This window comes from Heteronotia binoei, chromosome 14 (genome assembly GCF_032191835.1).
Source record: "Heteronotia binoei isolate CCM8104 ecotype False Entrance Well chromosome 14, APGP_CSIRO_Hbin_v1, whole genome shotgun sequence".
NCBI classification, from domain to species: Eukaryota; Metazoa; Chordata; class Lepidosauria; order Squamata; family Gekkonidae; genus Heteronotia; species Heteronotia binoei.
This window is the reverse complement of record NC_083236.1, coordinates 64,452,528-64,468,675: the sequence shown is the minus strand read 5'-3', so window position 1 is coordinate 64,468,675 and position 16,148 is coordinate 64,452,528. Positions and strand designations below refer to the sequence as shown.

The 16,148-nt window shown below is 48.4% G+C and overlaps 1 protein-coding gene across 1 annotated transcript in view; it reads right to left on the bottom strand.

The window, feature by feature from the left end:
- CRISPLD2 (cysteine rich secretory protein LCCL domain containing 2) overlaps nt 1-16,148 on the bottom strand; it is a 95,950-nt gene that overhangs the window by 58,700 nt on the left and 21,102 nt on the right. The window contains exon 2 of the mRNA XM_060254375.1: nt 8,729-9,024. Coding sequence (XP_060110358.1) covers nt 8,729-8,977 — 249 coding nt within the window. The 5' untranslated portion in view covers nt 8,978-9,024. The remainder of the gene's footprint in view (nt 1-8,728; nt 9,025-16,148) is intronic.

Sequence of the window (16,148 nt, the reverse complement as noted above, 5' to 3'; positions counted from 1 at the left end):
GCACTTCTTCTCACAATTTTTTAATAACGTATCACATTTTTTTAAAAAAAAAAATTAAAATTAAAAATCAGTAATTTAAAAATGTGAAAAGTTCCAAGTTTGGCGCTCTTCATTTCCCCTATATATTTTTTAATAATGGGGGGGGGGCACTAGTGGGTGATTCCCCTAGGGCGCCAGAAAGCCCCACACCGGCCCTGATACCATTTGCTGTGTTGGACAACAGCAAAGCCAATAAACATGTCAGAATGGGAGAGTGACGGTGAGAGTGCCACAGGCAATAAATGCAGTGTCTGTTAATTGCGCTATGGTTCCTCAAGGCTGGGTTAAACTGAGAACACGTTTTTTCTCAGAGGTGTAACTGTCCATCTAGTTTACTTTTTAACATGTAGCTACTGGACTCCAACCTTGTGAGGTAGGTGGAGCTGAGAGAGCTCCGACAGAAACTGCTCTTGAGCAGAACAGCTCTGTGAGAACTTGGGACTGATTCTTTTAAAAAAAAAATATGATAAGTTTATTTTAGAAATTCCAAGTTATACGGAACTTTGTTGGGTGAAGTAGTATCAAGTGGATTAATTCCACATAAAACAAAATTCTACTATGCAGAAAGTACTACGGTATATAACATTGTTGAACATCTTATCTAGCATTTAAGATAACATCCAGTTCGCCAATCAATCACTCAATCAATAGAGGAATAAATAAATATCTTCTAAGGATAAATTAACTGGCAATTGGACTAGAATTTTGACTTTTAAGCTAAGAATAATGCCTTGCTCCATCCCAAGCCAAACAAAAGGGAATATTTAAATACAACGAGAAAGAAAGGATAGCGTAAGTTAGAAAGAATTATAGTGAGAGAAACTGAAGGTAAGTTGTGTTAATAGGTAAGATGTTTTCAGATTCAGTATATTCCAGAAACGGAAGCCATTTTTCTTCAAAAGACGTGACCTTGGGGTAAATGTCGGACAAGGAAATTGCGCCGTGATTTTCTCCATTATTAAAATGTCCTAGATTTTTGTAAACCAGGGTTCAAGTGAAGGGAAGATGTTGGATTTCCATGTGTTGGATGTTATAGCCGTTTTAGCAGCTGTAAGAAGACTTTTAATCAATTTGGAAGAAAGCTTTGGGATCTTCAGAGTTTGCCAGGATTGCAAAAAAAAAAAAAAAAAGACTTCAGGAAAGTGTGGGATGTTGTAACCAGTAATATGCTTAATGTGTTCAAGAATCTATCCCCAGAAAGATTCTATTAGTGGGCAATGCCACCAGCAATGTGCAAATGTACTGACATTTTCACAGCTTTTCCAAGCTTTAATTTGGGACTGACTCAAGGTCACATCAAAGAGCCCCGTGGCGCAGCGTGTTAAAGCTGCAGTACTGCAGTCCTAAGCTCTGCTCACGACCTGAGTTCGATCCCTGGCGGAAGCTGGGTTTTCAGGTAGCCGGCTCAAGGTCGGTCAAATGACCATCCTTCCGAGGTCGGTCAAATGAGTACCCAGCTTACTGGGTACAGCTTACTGGGGGGGGGGGGGGGAGTGTAGATGACTGGGGAAGGCAATGGCAAACCACCCTGTAAAAAGTCTGCCATGAAAACATTGTGAAAGTAACGTCACCCCAGAGTTGGAAACGACTGGTGCTTGCACAGGGGATCTTTCCTTGCCTTTTTCCAAGGTCACATCAGCACTTGCATGTCGAGTAGTGAGGAATCAAGCCCAGTTCTCCAAGATTAGAGTCCCTGCACTTAACTTACATATGCAAAGGAGTTCCTGCTACAAAATAAGCCCTGGTTGGGTCTCACAACCAGCCAATCACAAGCAAGGTTTTCAGTTTGCAGAACTAGGGCGGTTTGAAGAGCCAGCGCCTGCTGGATTTCCCAGCAGCCGAGCCTTTAAGCAAAGCAGACTTTTTAATCCTGGAGTGGTTTCAAGCTGGATCCTTCATGCTTTGCCCAGGCAATGGAAAATTATTGTACGGCATGGGCTGTGGGTTTTTTTTTTCTTTTTAAAATCGCTTCTCAGAATTTACAAATGCGGCAAATCTATGCAGGCATTTTTGCCAACAACGATGGAAAAGTTTAACCCCTTGGAGACACCATTTAAAGTTTAAGAAAACAGCAACATCCTAACGAGATATAGTTGACAGAAGCTGTCAGGGGCTGCAGGGCTTCTTTTGGAGCAGGAACTCCTTTGCATATTAGGCCACACCCCCTGATGTAGCCAATCCTCCAAGAGCTTACAGGAATCTTAGTACGGGGCCTAGGGTTGCCAAGTCCAATTCAAGAAATCTCTGGGGACTTTGGGGGTGGAGCCAGGAGACTTTGGGGGTGGAGCCAGGATACACTGGGGTGGAGCTAGGAGCAAGGGTGTGACAAGCATCATTGGCACACCTTTTTAAATGTCTTCCTTCCCTCCACCCTCCCCTTCTCTGATTTCACCTCAGAGGCAGAGCAGAGCCGGCGACTCTGAGCCCATCCCGGAGGAGCAACTACGGTGAAGCGGAGAAGAGGTGGCAGCACAGCGGCGTCGCCTGCTCCGCCTCTGAGGTGAAATCAGAGAAGGGGAGGGTGGAGGCAGGCCAGGAGCACGGTGAGCCGCGAATCTGGGTCCTTCTTGGACCCGGACTCGCGGCTCGCCACGCTCCTGGCCTGCCTCCACCCTCCCCTTCTCTGATTTTACCTCAGAGGTGGAGTGGAGTGGGTGATGCCGCTGCGCTGCCACCTCTTCTCCAGTTCACCTAGCTGCTCCTCCGAGATGGGGCGGCTCGCCACGCTCCTTGGCGCCGTTTCCCCCCCTCCCCCCGCTTCCGTTTTTTTGGAGAGCGGGGGAAGAGGCTGTAAATTCTGGGGTCCCCCGCCAGGGCGGGAGGGTTGGGAAGCCTAACGGAGCCTACTGTAAGCTCCAGGAGGATTGCTTAAATCAGGGGGATGTGGCCAAATTAGAGTTGCCAATCCCCAGGTGCGGGCAGGGGATCCCCCGGTTTGGAGACCCTCCCCTCACTTCAGGGTCATCAGAAAGCAGGGGGAGGGGAGGGGAATGTCTGCTGGGAACTCTATTATTCCCTATGGAGACGTATTCCCATAGGAAATAATGTAGAATTGATCTGTGGGTATCCGGGGCTCTGACGGGGGGCTTTTTTTTAGGTAGAGGCACCAAATTTTTAGTATAGCATCCAGTGCCTCTCCCCAAAATGCCCCCCGGGTTTCAAAAGGATTGAACCAGGGGGTCCAATTCTATGAGCTCCAAAAGAGGGTGCCCCTATCCTTCATTATTTCCTATGGAAGAAAGGCATTTAAAAAGTGTGTGGTCCCTTTAAATGTGATGGCCAGAACTCTCTTTGGAGTTCAGTTATGCTTGTCACACCCTTGCTCTTGGCTCCACCCCCACTGTCTCCTGGATTCACCCCCAAAGTTTTCAGGCTCCACCCCCAAAGTTCCCAGATATTTCTTGAATTGGACTTGGCGACCGTAGGCTGAATATGCAAAGGCATTCCTGCTTCAATAAACGCCATGAATAGCCCACCTAATTCAATCTCACCTGCTATTGTCATTTGCCTGATAATGGGTGTTTTTACATTCAGTTTGATCCAGAGTTTTAGAGTCTTCAAATCGCCTGCCACTGTTCCGTTTTAATTATTTTGCTTTTACATTTAAGCGGTTCAATTTGGGGGGTGGGGGGTGGGGAGGTCTCTGATCAGAGGGCAGCCAGAATACCAGTGCTTAGTTAAATGTATACGATTGCTTGGAAATCGTGTCAACACTGCAAAAGCAATACAAATTTAAATTACTAGATGAGGCAAGCAATGATATGCAAAAATTTGAAGTGCTGTCAGTTCTCATGCAAATTACTGCACCTTGTGGCTTTTGGAGGCGTCTTTTAAAATGCATGAAAACTTCTACAATACAAGTTTGAAACGCCTGTAGAGAAAAGACCGGATCAAAACTAGCTTCAAGAAAAACATTACAGCAGCAGCGCCGGAACCCATCTCACCGAAACAAATGTAGATGCTTCGGACAGCAACGATGCAAAACAGTCGTGAGAACGTTAGGTAATGAAAAAGGTGAGTTTCCAATGTGGTGATAGTCACAAACTGTCAGTGTAAAAACACCCAATGTCATTTGGCATCCGGAATCACTCCACTTTCCAATATATAGGGTAGCTGTGTCTGCAGACGTGAACAGAGAGCTCGCACCCTGCCACAGATTTGGCTAGTCTTTATGTGGTTGCCAGTCTTTAGGGTTTGTAGAATCTTTCGGGCTCAAGTGCCGTGTTCTACTGGAGAAAGTTTTTCTTCCAGACGTTTCGTTCTCAGCTGCGGAGAACATCCTCAGTGGCGTTGCAGCCGGAGCAGGCGTTCTTCTGACCTTCTTGGCTGCTGTGCATTGCCAGTCTCTTGCTCTTTTCTACCCGCTCTACCAAAATCTGTGCTGATGATATAAACTAATGCGAGTGGCTAGTTAGTCGATATTGTGGACTTCCAAAAAAGACAGATCGGTGGGTTCTTGATAAATCCAGCCTGAATTCTCCCTAGAAGCTAAAATGACTAACCTGAGGCTATTGTACATTGGTCGCATTACGAGAAGACAAGTGTTGTTGGGAAAGACACTAAGGACCTGTTCAGGCGCACAGTATAATCAGATGTCGCTGCTGTTTCCTTCCCGATTTAAAGTGGCTGATCAGACAGCAACATCGGCCTCCCGGTATTAACTCGTGGTAGCCGCCCCCCCCAATCCTTCTCGGAACTGGATTATTTTGTTACTTGTTCCTTTGCGGTGTTTTTTGAGTTCTCCGGTTTCACATCATAGTTTTCTTCATCTGGATACTTCTGCTGCGATATTAACCAACTTCCGGATGTCTGAAGGCTGTCCCAGAGCAAAAGGAGCCTCAGACATCCGGTTTACGGTCACCAGTTTTTTTTTACTACTTAGCAATATGCGCATAACCGCATAATGTTTTAACCTATGCGCATGCATGAATAGTGCGTACGCATAGCGCGCGTATGCACATAGTGCACGCATGCGCATAGTGCGCGCATGTGTATAATAGTGGAGGAAAAAAAGAACCGCATGGTGCCGTCGTGTGGATGGCAGAAGACGGTTTCACCACGGAGTGATTCGAATTGCAGTATGGCAGTCTGATCGATAATATCCGGAACAAAGATATTCGGAACAGAACCGGGTCAGTTTAACACGGACTCAGCACGCTGTGTGAACAGGGCCTAAAGGTAGGAAAACTGGCAGGCAGCCGAAAAAGAAAAAGACGCAGGAGGAGATGCATCGCCTGGATCTATGAAGCTGTGGCCTTAAGGTTGCCAATTCCCAGGTGGGGGGAGGGGATCCCCCAATTTGGAGGCCCTCCCCAGCTTCAGGGTCATCAGAAAACAGGGGGGAGGGAGAGAAATATCTGCTGGGCACTCCATTATTCCCTGTGGAGACCAATTCCCATAGGGCACAATGGAGAATTGATCTGCAGGTATCTAGGGCTCTGGGGGGCTGTTTTTGAGGTAGAGGCACCACATTTGCAGCATGGCATTCAATGACTCTCATCAAAAAAACTCTCCAAGTTTCAAAAAGATTGGACCAGGGGGTCCAATTCTATGAGCCCCCAAAGAAGGTACCCCTATCCTTCATTATTTCCAAATGGAGGGAAGGCATTTAAAAGGTGTGCGGTCATTGAAAAGGTGTGATGGCCAGAACTCCCTTCAGAGTTCAATTATGCTTGTCACACCCTTGCTCCGGGCTCCACCCCCAAAGTCCCCAAATATTTCTTGAATCAGACCTGGCAAGCCTAGGTTTGCAAGACCAGACCAAGACTGTGACAAAGGGACGTTAATTTATACCATTAGTGAGAAGTGACTTGGCTGTGTTTAGCACACTCGCAAACATTAGTTGCATTCAGGGTTTTTTTTTTTGTAGCAGGAACTCCTTTGCATATTAAGCCACACCTCCCTGATGTAGCCAATCCTCCAAGAGCTTACAGGGCCTACTGTAAGCTCTTGGAGGATTGGTTACATGAGGGAGGTGCGGCCTGATATGCAAAGGAGTTCCTGCTACAAAAAAAAAGCCCTGGAACTTGTATTCTTCTCTTTTGAGAGCTCTCTTGCCCCCAAACTAGGAAGTAGGGAACTAAGTTGACCTGAATTAAAATGTTACCCTAAACTAGCAGGGAATTTAGCAGCCCTGAACTAAGAAGTAGGGAAGGAAGGTGGTGTATATGTGTGAAAATTGCGTATCTGCTCTCAGAGTATCTGGCGATAGTTCATTCCAGAGAAAAGGCACGCAGAATCAAGCGTAGCCCCAAATAACCCCGCACTGGATTCCATTTCCTGGACACAACAGTGAGTGACGAAAAACAGAGGACCATTTTTAGGCTGCCTACAAATCAGGAGCGTTCTCTCAGCAAAGGGCAGGGTTGACCTGACCTACTAACAGTTCCTTTCCAACTGAAATGACTCAAGGAGTAGAAATAGGAGATGGATTCCGACTTGAGGGAAACCACTTGAGGGAAAACCTCCTCACGCTGGAATTTCTTTCAGGCAGGCGGCCGAAAGGAGAGGGGGAAGAGGTTAGCCTCAAGGCCACGTCCTGGGATGGAATTACACGTTGCGATAAACATGGAGGAGCCACTAACAGTCCCACCCTTGGGCTCTGGCTGCTCCAGCTCCACAGGTTTCCAACTTTGGGTTAAGAAAATCCTGGAGACATAGAGGTACGGCAAGGGAAAGGCAAGGTTTCGGGAGGAGAGAGATCTCAGCGGGGTGCAATGCCATAGCGGCCATTTTCTCCAGGGGAACTGATCTAGGGTTGCCAAGTCCAATTCAAGAAATGTCTGGGGACTTTGGACTGTGGAGCCAGGACACATTAGGGGTGGAGCCAGGAGCAAGGTTCTGACAAGCATGATTGAACTCCAAAAGGAGTTTTGGCCATCACGCTTAAAGGGACCGTGCTCCTTTTAAATCCCTTCCTTCCATAGGAAATAATGACGGGTAGGGGCGCCTTCTTTGGGGGCTCATAGAATTGGACCCCCCCCCCCGGTCCAATCCTTTTTGAAACTTAGGAAATGTTTTGAGGAAAGGCACCGGATGTTATGCTGAAAATTTTGTGCCTCGACCTCAATAAACAGCCCCCCTCTGAGCCTCAGATACGCAAAGACCCATTCTACCAATCTCCATAGGGAATAACGGAGTGCCCAGCAGACATTACCCTCCCCTCCCCTTGCTTCCTGATGACCCTGAAATGGGGGGAGGGTCTCCAAACCGGGGGATCCCCTGCCCCCACCTGGGGATTTAAAAAAGCACAAAGCTCACGATTGATACAGAAAAACATGACACACTAGATGCTGGATTTTAACAACACTGGCAAAATTACAATTGAAGGTTGATGTTGCAGCAACAGCAGCTGCAATGGATGGCCTAGGTAACAATCCATTTCATTTGACTTCTTCAGGCTGCAGTACACTAGGCAAAGTCTTGAATTCAAGGCAAAGTCTTGAATTCAGTACTGGAATGCCCAATACTTCCTTCAAATTTATATTTAGACACTCTCCAGTTTTTCCAATTGTTGCATAGACAGTTGCGGTTGGAGCCTCAGAGATCAACAGTCTTCCATTAGGGGGTTAAAGGTCAAGGTAGTCCCCTGCGCAAGCACCAGTCATTTCCGACTCTGGGGTGACGTTGCTTTCACAACGTTTTCACGGCAGACTTTTTACGGGGTGGTTTGCCATTGCCTTCCCCAGTCCTCTACACTTTCCCCCCAGCAAGCTGGGCGCTCATTTGACCGACCTCAGAAGGATGGAAGGCTGAGTCGACCTGGAGCCGGCTACCTGAAACCAGCTTCCGCTGGGATCGAACTCAGGTCGTGAGCACAGCTTAGGACTGCAGTACTGCAGCTTTACCGCTCTGCTCCACGGAGCAGGTATCCATTAGGGGTTACCCTTTGTCATATTAAAAATGTCTCTGTGCTAAACTGTTGGCCCTTCAGAGGAACTGGTTGACCACAATATGAGAGGAGAAGGAGGTGGAAGAGGAGGAGGAGAAGAAGAATAAGAAGAAGAAGAATAGGAGGAGGTTGGAGGTTCCAACCTCACCCTTCGCAGAGTGTTAAAGCTGCAGTACTGCAGTCCTAAGCTCTGCTCACGACCTGAGTTCGATCCCCAGTGGAAGCTGGGTTTTCAGGTAGCTGACTCTAGGTTAACTCAGCCTTCTATCCATCCGAGGTCAGTAAAATGAGTCCCCACCTTGCTGGGAGGAAAATGTAGAGGACTGGGGAAGGCAATGGCAAACTACCCTGTAAATAGTCTGCTGTGAAAACGTTGTGAAAGCAACGTCACCCCAGAGTCGCAAACGACTGGTGCTTGCACAGGGGACCTTTCCTTTCCTTTTCTTTCACTCAGAGTCTCAGAGCGGCTTCCTTCCCTTCCCCTCTCCACAACTGATACCCTGTGAGCAAAGTGGGGCTGAGGGAGCTCTGAGAGAACTGTTCTTGAGGGAACAGCTCTGTGGCTTGTCCAAGGTCACTGAGCAGGCTTCCTGTGGAGGCGTGGGGATTCATACCCAGTTCTCCGGATTAGAGTCTGCCGCTCAGAACCACTACACCAAACTGGACCACCGGTCCGGTCCAGCAGGGCTGTCCTGATGTTCTTAAGATATGCAGCGTGTCCCAAAACTTTAAGTGAAGCAGGACTAGCGAAAGCAACCTTGCGGTGTGCCCGGGCTTCTCTCGGCATTTTCCACTCACCATGTACTCCATGTTGGATGCCGAAGGGTAGACCTGGCCTCTCAGCTTATTGTGAAGCATCAGGATCTCCTCTTTGTCGGATCGGGAAATGGCCCTCCTGATCCTGGAGTGGGGCTGCGGATCCTGGTATCGGTTCAAGATGCTTTCCAGGTGGGTTGCGTTGGGCAAGAACAAGCAGTGGGTTCCGTGGACCAAGAAGAGGAGCCCCAAGGAGACGACGGTCCGGGACAGAGCAGGACTTTGGGCCATTCTCTGCTCAAGGCGGAAACGCTCCCTTCCAAAGAATTTCTGATGACCTGGAAGAGAGGGGGAAGAGCACGGGAAATTAGGGTTGCCGGCTCTGAATTGGGAAATACCTGGTGATTTGTGTGTTGGGGGGAGCGGGTGGCTGGGAAGGTGGGGTTTGGGGGAGGGAAGGGAAGGGAAGGGAAGGGAAGGGAGGGGACCTCAGCAGGGTAGAATCCCATGGAGTCCATCCTTCAAAAAGCAGCCATTTTCAACAGAGGAATTTATCAATCCATCAATCAAACGCCTTGATTGGCATAGATCAGATTATAAACAAATAAAGTAGCTACAGAAACAATAAAAAGTTGTATGCGGCTATACATTGGACAATTGATCCTTGATTACCGGACTCAAGAACAAAGCAACCCTTTCAGTTATTGCAGGTGACAAATCATTCAGAAGACGGCAAACCTTTACAACGTCTGAGCAGCCTGTCGCATGGATCAGAATTGGATCTGGAAACCCTAAGGCGTATAGTATCGTATTAGAGGACAATAAAGAAGAAGAAGATATTGGATTTATATCCCGCCCTCCACTCCGAAGAGCTCACAATCTCCTTTACCTTCCTCCCCCACAACAGACACCCTGTGAGGTGGGTGGGGCTGGAGAGGGCTCTCACAGCAGCTGCCCTTTCAAGGACAACCTCTGCCAGAGCTATGGCTGACCCAAGGCCATTCCAGCAGCTGCAAGTGGAGGAGCGGGGAATCAAACCCGGTTCTCCCAGGTAAGAGTCCGCACACTTCACCACTACACCAAACTGGCTCTTTCAGCCACCCTTTCAAGGACAACCTCTGCCAGAGCTATGGCTGACCCAAGGCCATTCCAGCAGCTGCAAGTGGAGGAGTGGGGAATCAAACCCGGTTCTCCCAGATAAGAGTTCGCACACTTAACCACTACACCAAACTGGCTCTTTCAGCCACCCTTTCGAGGACAACCTCTGCCAGAGCTATGGCTGACCCAAAGCCATGCCAGCAGGTGCAAGTGGAGGAGTGGGGGATCAAACCTGGTTCTCCCAGAGAAGAGTCCACACACTTAACCACTACATCAAACTGGCTCTCCATAAAGAAGAATATAGGACGATGAGTCAACTTGTTTTAAATTACATACACATTACAGGAACTTATCTCTGTAGTCGGGAGGCACTGTTCCCTCTAAGCCGAGTTAGCATGAGCTAGCTCACTGATTTTTAGCCTCCAGCTCACACCTTTATGTCTTCGTTCAGGAAGGATGGCCCCAGAGCGCACTAATGTATGCAGTCGCTCACAACCTTAGTGCCAGTAGCTCACAAAGTAGAATTCTTGCTCACAAGACTCTGCAGCTTCAAGGGAACGTTAGTCTGTGGCAGTGTTCCCTTTAATTCCCTCCACCCCCACCCCTACTGAGCAGCAGGATATAACTGTTGTCATCTTAGAACAGGCAACGGGCAGTGCAAGACCCTGCGTGGCTCCGGATTGCTGCTGGGCGTGGCTCCCTTTGTTCATGAGTGGCTGCTCACGGGCGTAGCTTACAGAGGACCCTGGTCTGGAGAGGAGCTGCAATTCCCGGGGATTCTCCAAGTGCTACTTGGAGTTTGGGACTCCTAGGGAAAATGTCATTCCATTTGGCATCAGAGAGGCATTTGACTGGCTGTTAATTGTCATGGTTTCACCAGAAGGTTGGGGGGTTTTTTTGAGGGGGGGGGTTGCTTTTGGTTCCCAGCATTCCAAAACATGCCCTGAGACTGGCTTGCCATATTCCGAGCCTACCGAAGCCCGCAATATGTCCTACCCACCACGCACGGAAAGAAGTCTGGAAATCACATCCCGAAACACTCTTGTCCCCTCCCCCATTTTCCCTCAACATTCAGCTCGGTGAAGAGTTCTGGAAAGTGCAAAAGCTCGCATACGGTGTGTTTCGGTTGGTCTCATGGAGTCATTTTAAATCTAGGTCTGAACAACTCGGAGATCCCTTGACTTTATCGTTTTTGTCCACTCTAACGGACAAAAGGCACAAAACAACTTTGTAAAAAAACACATCTCCTCGCACATTTAAGAGGACTTTGAGATGTCACCTTCTCAGCATGGAAATCACCGCAGTACATCTCCTCTTTGTATCACTCATCCAGGGCTCTTTTTCTGTAGCAGGAACTCCCTTACATATTAGGCCACACCCCCATGATGCAGCCAATCCTCCAAGAGCTTATGGGGCTCTTAGTACAGGGCCTACTGTAAGCTCCAGGAGGACTGGCTACATCAGGGAGTTCTTGCTGCAAAAAAAGCCCTGAATAGGCCACACCCCCTTGATGTAGCCAATCCTCCTGGAGCTTACAGTAGGCCTTGTACTAAGAGCCCTGTAAGCTCTTGGATGATTGGCTGCATCATGTGGGTGTGGCCTAATATGCAAATGAGTCCTGCTGCAAAAAAAACACCCTGATTAGACCACACCCCCTTGATGTAGCCAGTCCTCCTGGAGCTTACAGTAGGCCCTGTACTAAGAGCCCCGTAAGCTCTTAGAGGATTGACTGCATCATGGGGGTGTGACCTAATATGCAAAGGAGTTCCTGCTTCAAAAATAACCCTGCGCTCATCTAATGTCAGAAGCCCCAGAGCATGTGGGAAAAATCCACGGTATGTCTTCCTTTCCATTAGCATTGCCTAATTCCCAGAAGTTGCAATACTGTGGTGTGGGGAACAGCCAAATGGTGGCCAGGTCTTGTGTGGTCTGGGGCTCCTGCCGTGGCTCAAGCAGTGCGGCAAGGTGCATGCAAAACTGCCTCCTATGGAACGGTTGGTCTGTCTAGCTCTGTAAGGTCTGCTTTGACCGCCAGTCGCTCTCCAAGGTCTCAGGCCGAGGAAGGTCTTTCTCAACATCTGCTGCGATCCTTTGGTCAATGGAAGATGCCAACTTGCCAAGGATTATGTAATTTCTGTACCGCTTAATGTACTGTGTGAATACATATGCATCCAGGGTTTTTTTTTTAGCAGGAACTCCTTTGCATATTAGGCTACACCCTCCTGATGTAGCCAATCCTCCAAGAGCTTGCAGTGGGCCCTGTAAGAAGAGCCCTGTAAACTCTTGGAGGATTGGCTACATCAGGGGTGAGTAGCCTAATATGCAAAGGAGTTCCTGCTACAAAAAAAGCCCTCAACGCGTCAAACCTTTCTGGTGGATCCAGTCTTTTAAAATCTTAATGCATTCACCCAGATGAGTCAGCCATGCTAGTCTGTTGCTGCAAAATAGAAATGAGTCCAGTGGCACCTTGAAGGCTCAACCAATTTCATTGTAGCATAAGCTTTTGAGAAACGCAGCTCTCTTCATCTCTTCCTCCGTGCATCTGCCGAAGAGAGCTGTGTTTCTCGAAAGCTTATGCTACAATAAAATTGGTTAAGTCTTCAGAGCGCTACTGGGCTCGTTACTTAATGCGTTGGCTTCTGAATGGAAACAGCTCATCGATGGTGCGGTCTCATTTGGAATATGTGTACAATTCTGGTCACTGGACCTCAAAAAGGATAGCATTGGAAAAAGGTGCAGAAAAGGGCAACTAGAATGATTAAAGGGTTGGAACACTTTCCCTATGAAGAAAGGTTAAAACGCTTGGGGCTCTTTAGCTGGGAGAAACGTCGACTGCGGAGTGACATGATAGAGGTTTACAAGATGATGCATGGGATGGAGAAAGTAGAGAAAGAAGTCCTTTTCTCCCTTTCTCACAATACAAGAACTCGTGGGCATTCGATGAAATTGCTGAGCAGTCGGGTTAGAACGGATAAAAGGAAGTCCTTCTTCACCCAAAGGGTGATTAGCATGTGGAGTTCACTGCCACAGGAGGTGGTGGCGGCTACAAGCATAGCCAGCTTCAAGAGGGGGTTAGATAAAAATATGGAGCAGAGGTCCATCAGTGGCTATTAGCCACAGTGTGTGTGTGTGTGTGTGTGTGTGTGTATAATTTTTTTTGGCCACTGTGTGACACAGAGTGTTGGACTGGATGGGCCATTGGCCTGATCCAACATGGCTTCTCTTATGTTCTTATGATTGTACTGACGCACTTTGGGTAATCCGCCTTGAGTCCTTGCGAGAAAGGCGGACTATAATAACATAACTGAAAGGACTGAACCTGGGAGTTTCACCACTCCAAAAGAAGGTACTCGACCGCTGAACCATGGTCCATGCATCAGAATGTATCCTTGGACCCCACAGAGTAATGCAAATAGAACTGGTTTTAAAATAAATGGATAGAAGCAGGGCTTTTTTTTGTAGCAGGAACTCCTTTGCATATTAGGCCACACACTCCTGGGGTAGCCAATCCTCCTGGAGCTTACAGTAGGTCTTGTACTAACAGCCCTGTAAGCTCTAGCAGGATTGGCTATATCAGGAGGTGTGTGGCCTAATATGCAAAGGAGCTCCTGCTACAAAAAAAGCCCTGAATAGAAGTGGGAATTTTCCAAGTTCTAGCAAGAGTACAAGACCCTTATGCAGGGATGGAATTCTAGCAGGCGCTCCTTTGCATATTAGGCCTCACCCCCTCCCTGATGTAGCCAATCCTCCAAGAGCTCACAAGGCTCTTTTTTGTAAGCTCCAAGAGGATTGGCTACATCAGGGGTGTGTGGCCTAATATGCAAAGCAGCTCCTGCTAGAATTCCACCCCTGCCGTTATGCAAAGGGAGAGACTACTGTGGCTCAGTGGAAGAGCCTCTGCTTGGCATGCAGAAGGTCCCAGGTTCAATCCCCGGCATCTCTAAGTCAAAGGACCAAGAAGTAGGTGCTGTGAAGACTTTTGCCTGAGACCCTGGAGGGCTGCTGCCCGTCTGGGTAGACGCTGAGGGACGGATGGTCTGATTCGGTATAAGGCAGCTTCATATATTCATGTGGATTCTCAGCACCTTAAATGACCCTGAACTTAAAAGTTGTGGGCGTTCAGATGAGGAGGCAAGGCAGTGAAGGGCTCTTCTTAATAGAAGGGGTTGGCAGATGTTTCCCCAAGAAGCAGGGCTGAAGAGGTCAGACATGAGCTATGAGCCATTTCTGCCTGGCAGAACACAGAAGCAGTGCCTTCTGCCAGCTCCCTGGATCCTGAGCGGCTTCTAGGAAGAGACGCCAAAAATATCAGAGCAGTGGAAAGACCCGTTTGCTGAAGCCGATGTGGGATTTTATTTTGCTTTGTTTTTGCCCTTGCAACATCACCCCTTTGACAGGCAGGTGAGCAGCTGACTAAATACCAAAGAGGACTGGAGATGTGGGGGCGGGGGGGGAGGCAGAGAAGTTTAAGTTCTGCAGAGGAGGAAGAAGAAAAAGAAAAAGAAGGAGAGGAGAAGGAAGAGGAACAAGAAGAAGGAGAGGAGGAGGAAGAAAAAGAAGGAGAGGAGGAGGAACAAGAAGAGGAGGAACAAGAAGAAGAAAAAGGAGAGGAGGAGGAACAAGAAGAAAAGGAGGAAGAGAAAGAAGAAGAAAAAGAAGGAGAGGAGGAGGAACAAGAAGAAGAGGAGGAGGAAGAAAAAGAAAAAGGAGAGGAGGAGGAGGAACAAGAAGAAGAAAAGGAGGAGGAGTCCCTGTTTAGCTATTGGCCTGAGCAGAGGTCTTTCACACCACCTACTACTGAATCCCTTTTTAGTGGAAGACGCGGGGAGTTGAACTTGAGAACCTCTACATGCCAATTGGAGGCTCTTTCACTGAGCGACAACCAGAGATATTGTTTGGACCAGGATAATCCTCAAATGATTATTCCTCACTGGCAGATGCTACCGGTGGATGGGTAGGCTCGTTTTAAAATCACCTGGAACAGAATCTTGGTTCCCACCCACCCCCACTAGGCCTAGGGTTGCCAATCCCCAGGTGGGTGCAGGGGATCCCCCAGTTTGGAGGTCCTCCACCCACTTCAGGGTCATTGGAAAGCAAGGGGGGAATGTCTGCTGGACACCCCATTATTCCCCAGGGAGACCGATTCCCATAGGGTGTAATGGAGAGAATTGATCTGCGGGTATCTGGGGCTCTTGTAGGGCTGTTTTTTGAGGTAGAGGCACCAGATTTTCAGCATAGCATCCAATGCCTCTCCTCAAAAGACTGTCCAAGTTTCAAAAGGATTGGACCGAGGGGTCCAGTTCTATGAACCCCAAAAGAAGGTGCCCCTATCCTCCATTATTTCAGATGGAGGGAAGGCATTTAAAAGGTGTGCGATCTCTTTAAATGTCACGGCCAGAACACCCTTTGGAGTTCAATTGAGCTTGTCACAACTTTGCTCCTGGCTCCACCCCCAATGTCTCCTGGCTCCACCCCCAAAGTTCCCAGATTTTTCTTGGCTTGGACCTAGAAACCCTAAGTAGGCCAGATATAGAAGGCGTTGTAACAGGCAGCTCTGCTTCAGTCGTTTAAACCCACCAACCGCTTTCCAGTCAGTTCCATGATTTTTTTATGCATCCTGATACATACGAGACCCATGCAAGAAACGAGACCCTTCTACGGATGCATGACACATCTTGGCTGGAATTGTAGGAGGGGAAAACTGGCGTCTGGAACTGCTACCTGTAGAAAGGCCCAGTGTTCCCTGTAAGCTGAGTTAATGTGAGAGAGCTCACAGATTTGTAGCCTCCAGCTCACACCTTTTTGTCTTAGCTTAGGAAGAATTACTCCAGAGCAGACTAATTGATGCAGGAGCTCACCATTTGAATGCCAGTAGCTCTCAAAGTAGAATTTTTGCTCACGAGACTCTGCAGCTTAGAGGGAACATTGCAAAGACGGCTTCTTGGGAACGGATCCCTTCAGGGGGCCCTCTCCGTCCCAAACCTGACAAAAGGCCGAAGCCTCATCCTCATTCACACTCTGCACCTCCAAAGACCACAGACGGGGCTGCCCAAGAATTCCTCTCTCTTTGCCCGCCCCCCCCCCCCTCCGCCGCCCCACAAGTTTTCTAAATTGGCAATTTCGCTATTCGCAAGACAAACATTGCCTTAACCTCCTTCTCTTTGCAGCATTGCTCGTTGCCCTGGAACCGCCCTGCGGGCCAGAGGCTGGCTCGGGCGAAGGTGAACCCCAAGCTGCCCCTTTTGTAGACGGCCTGACCCACTTCAGAAGACAATCCCCGCTTTCAAGAGACTCCTCCGAGGGGTTATAAATAGATGCTCTTCTCCCAGCTCCGACAATGCGGCCTTTGAGCTGAAGGAACCCT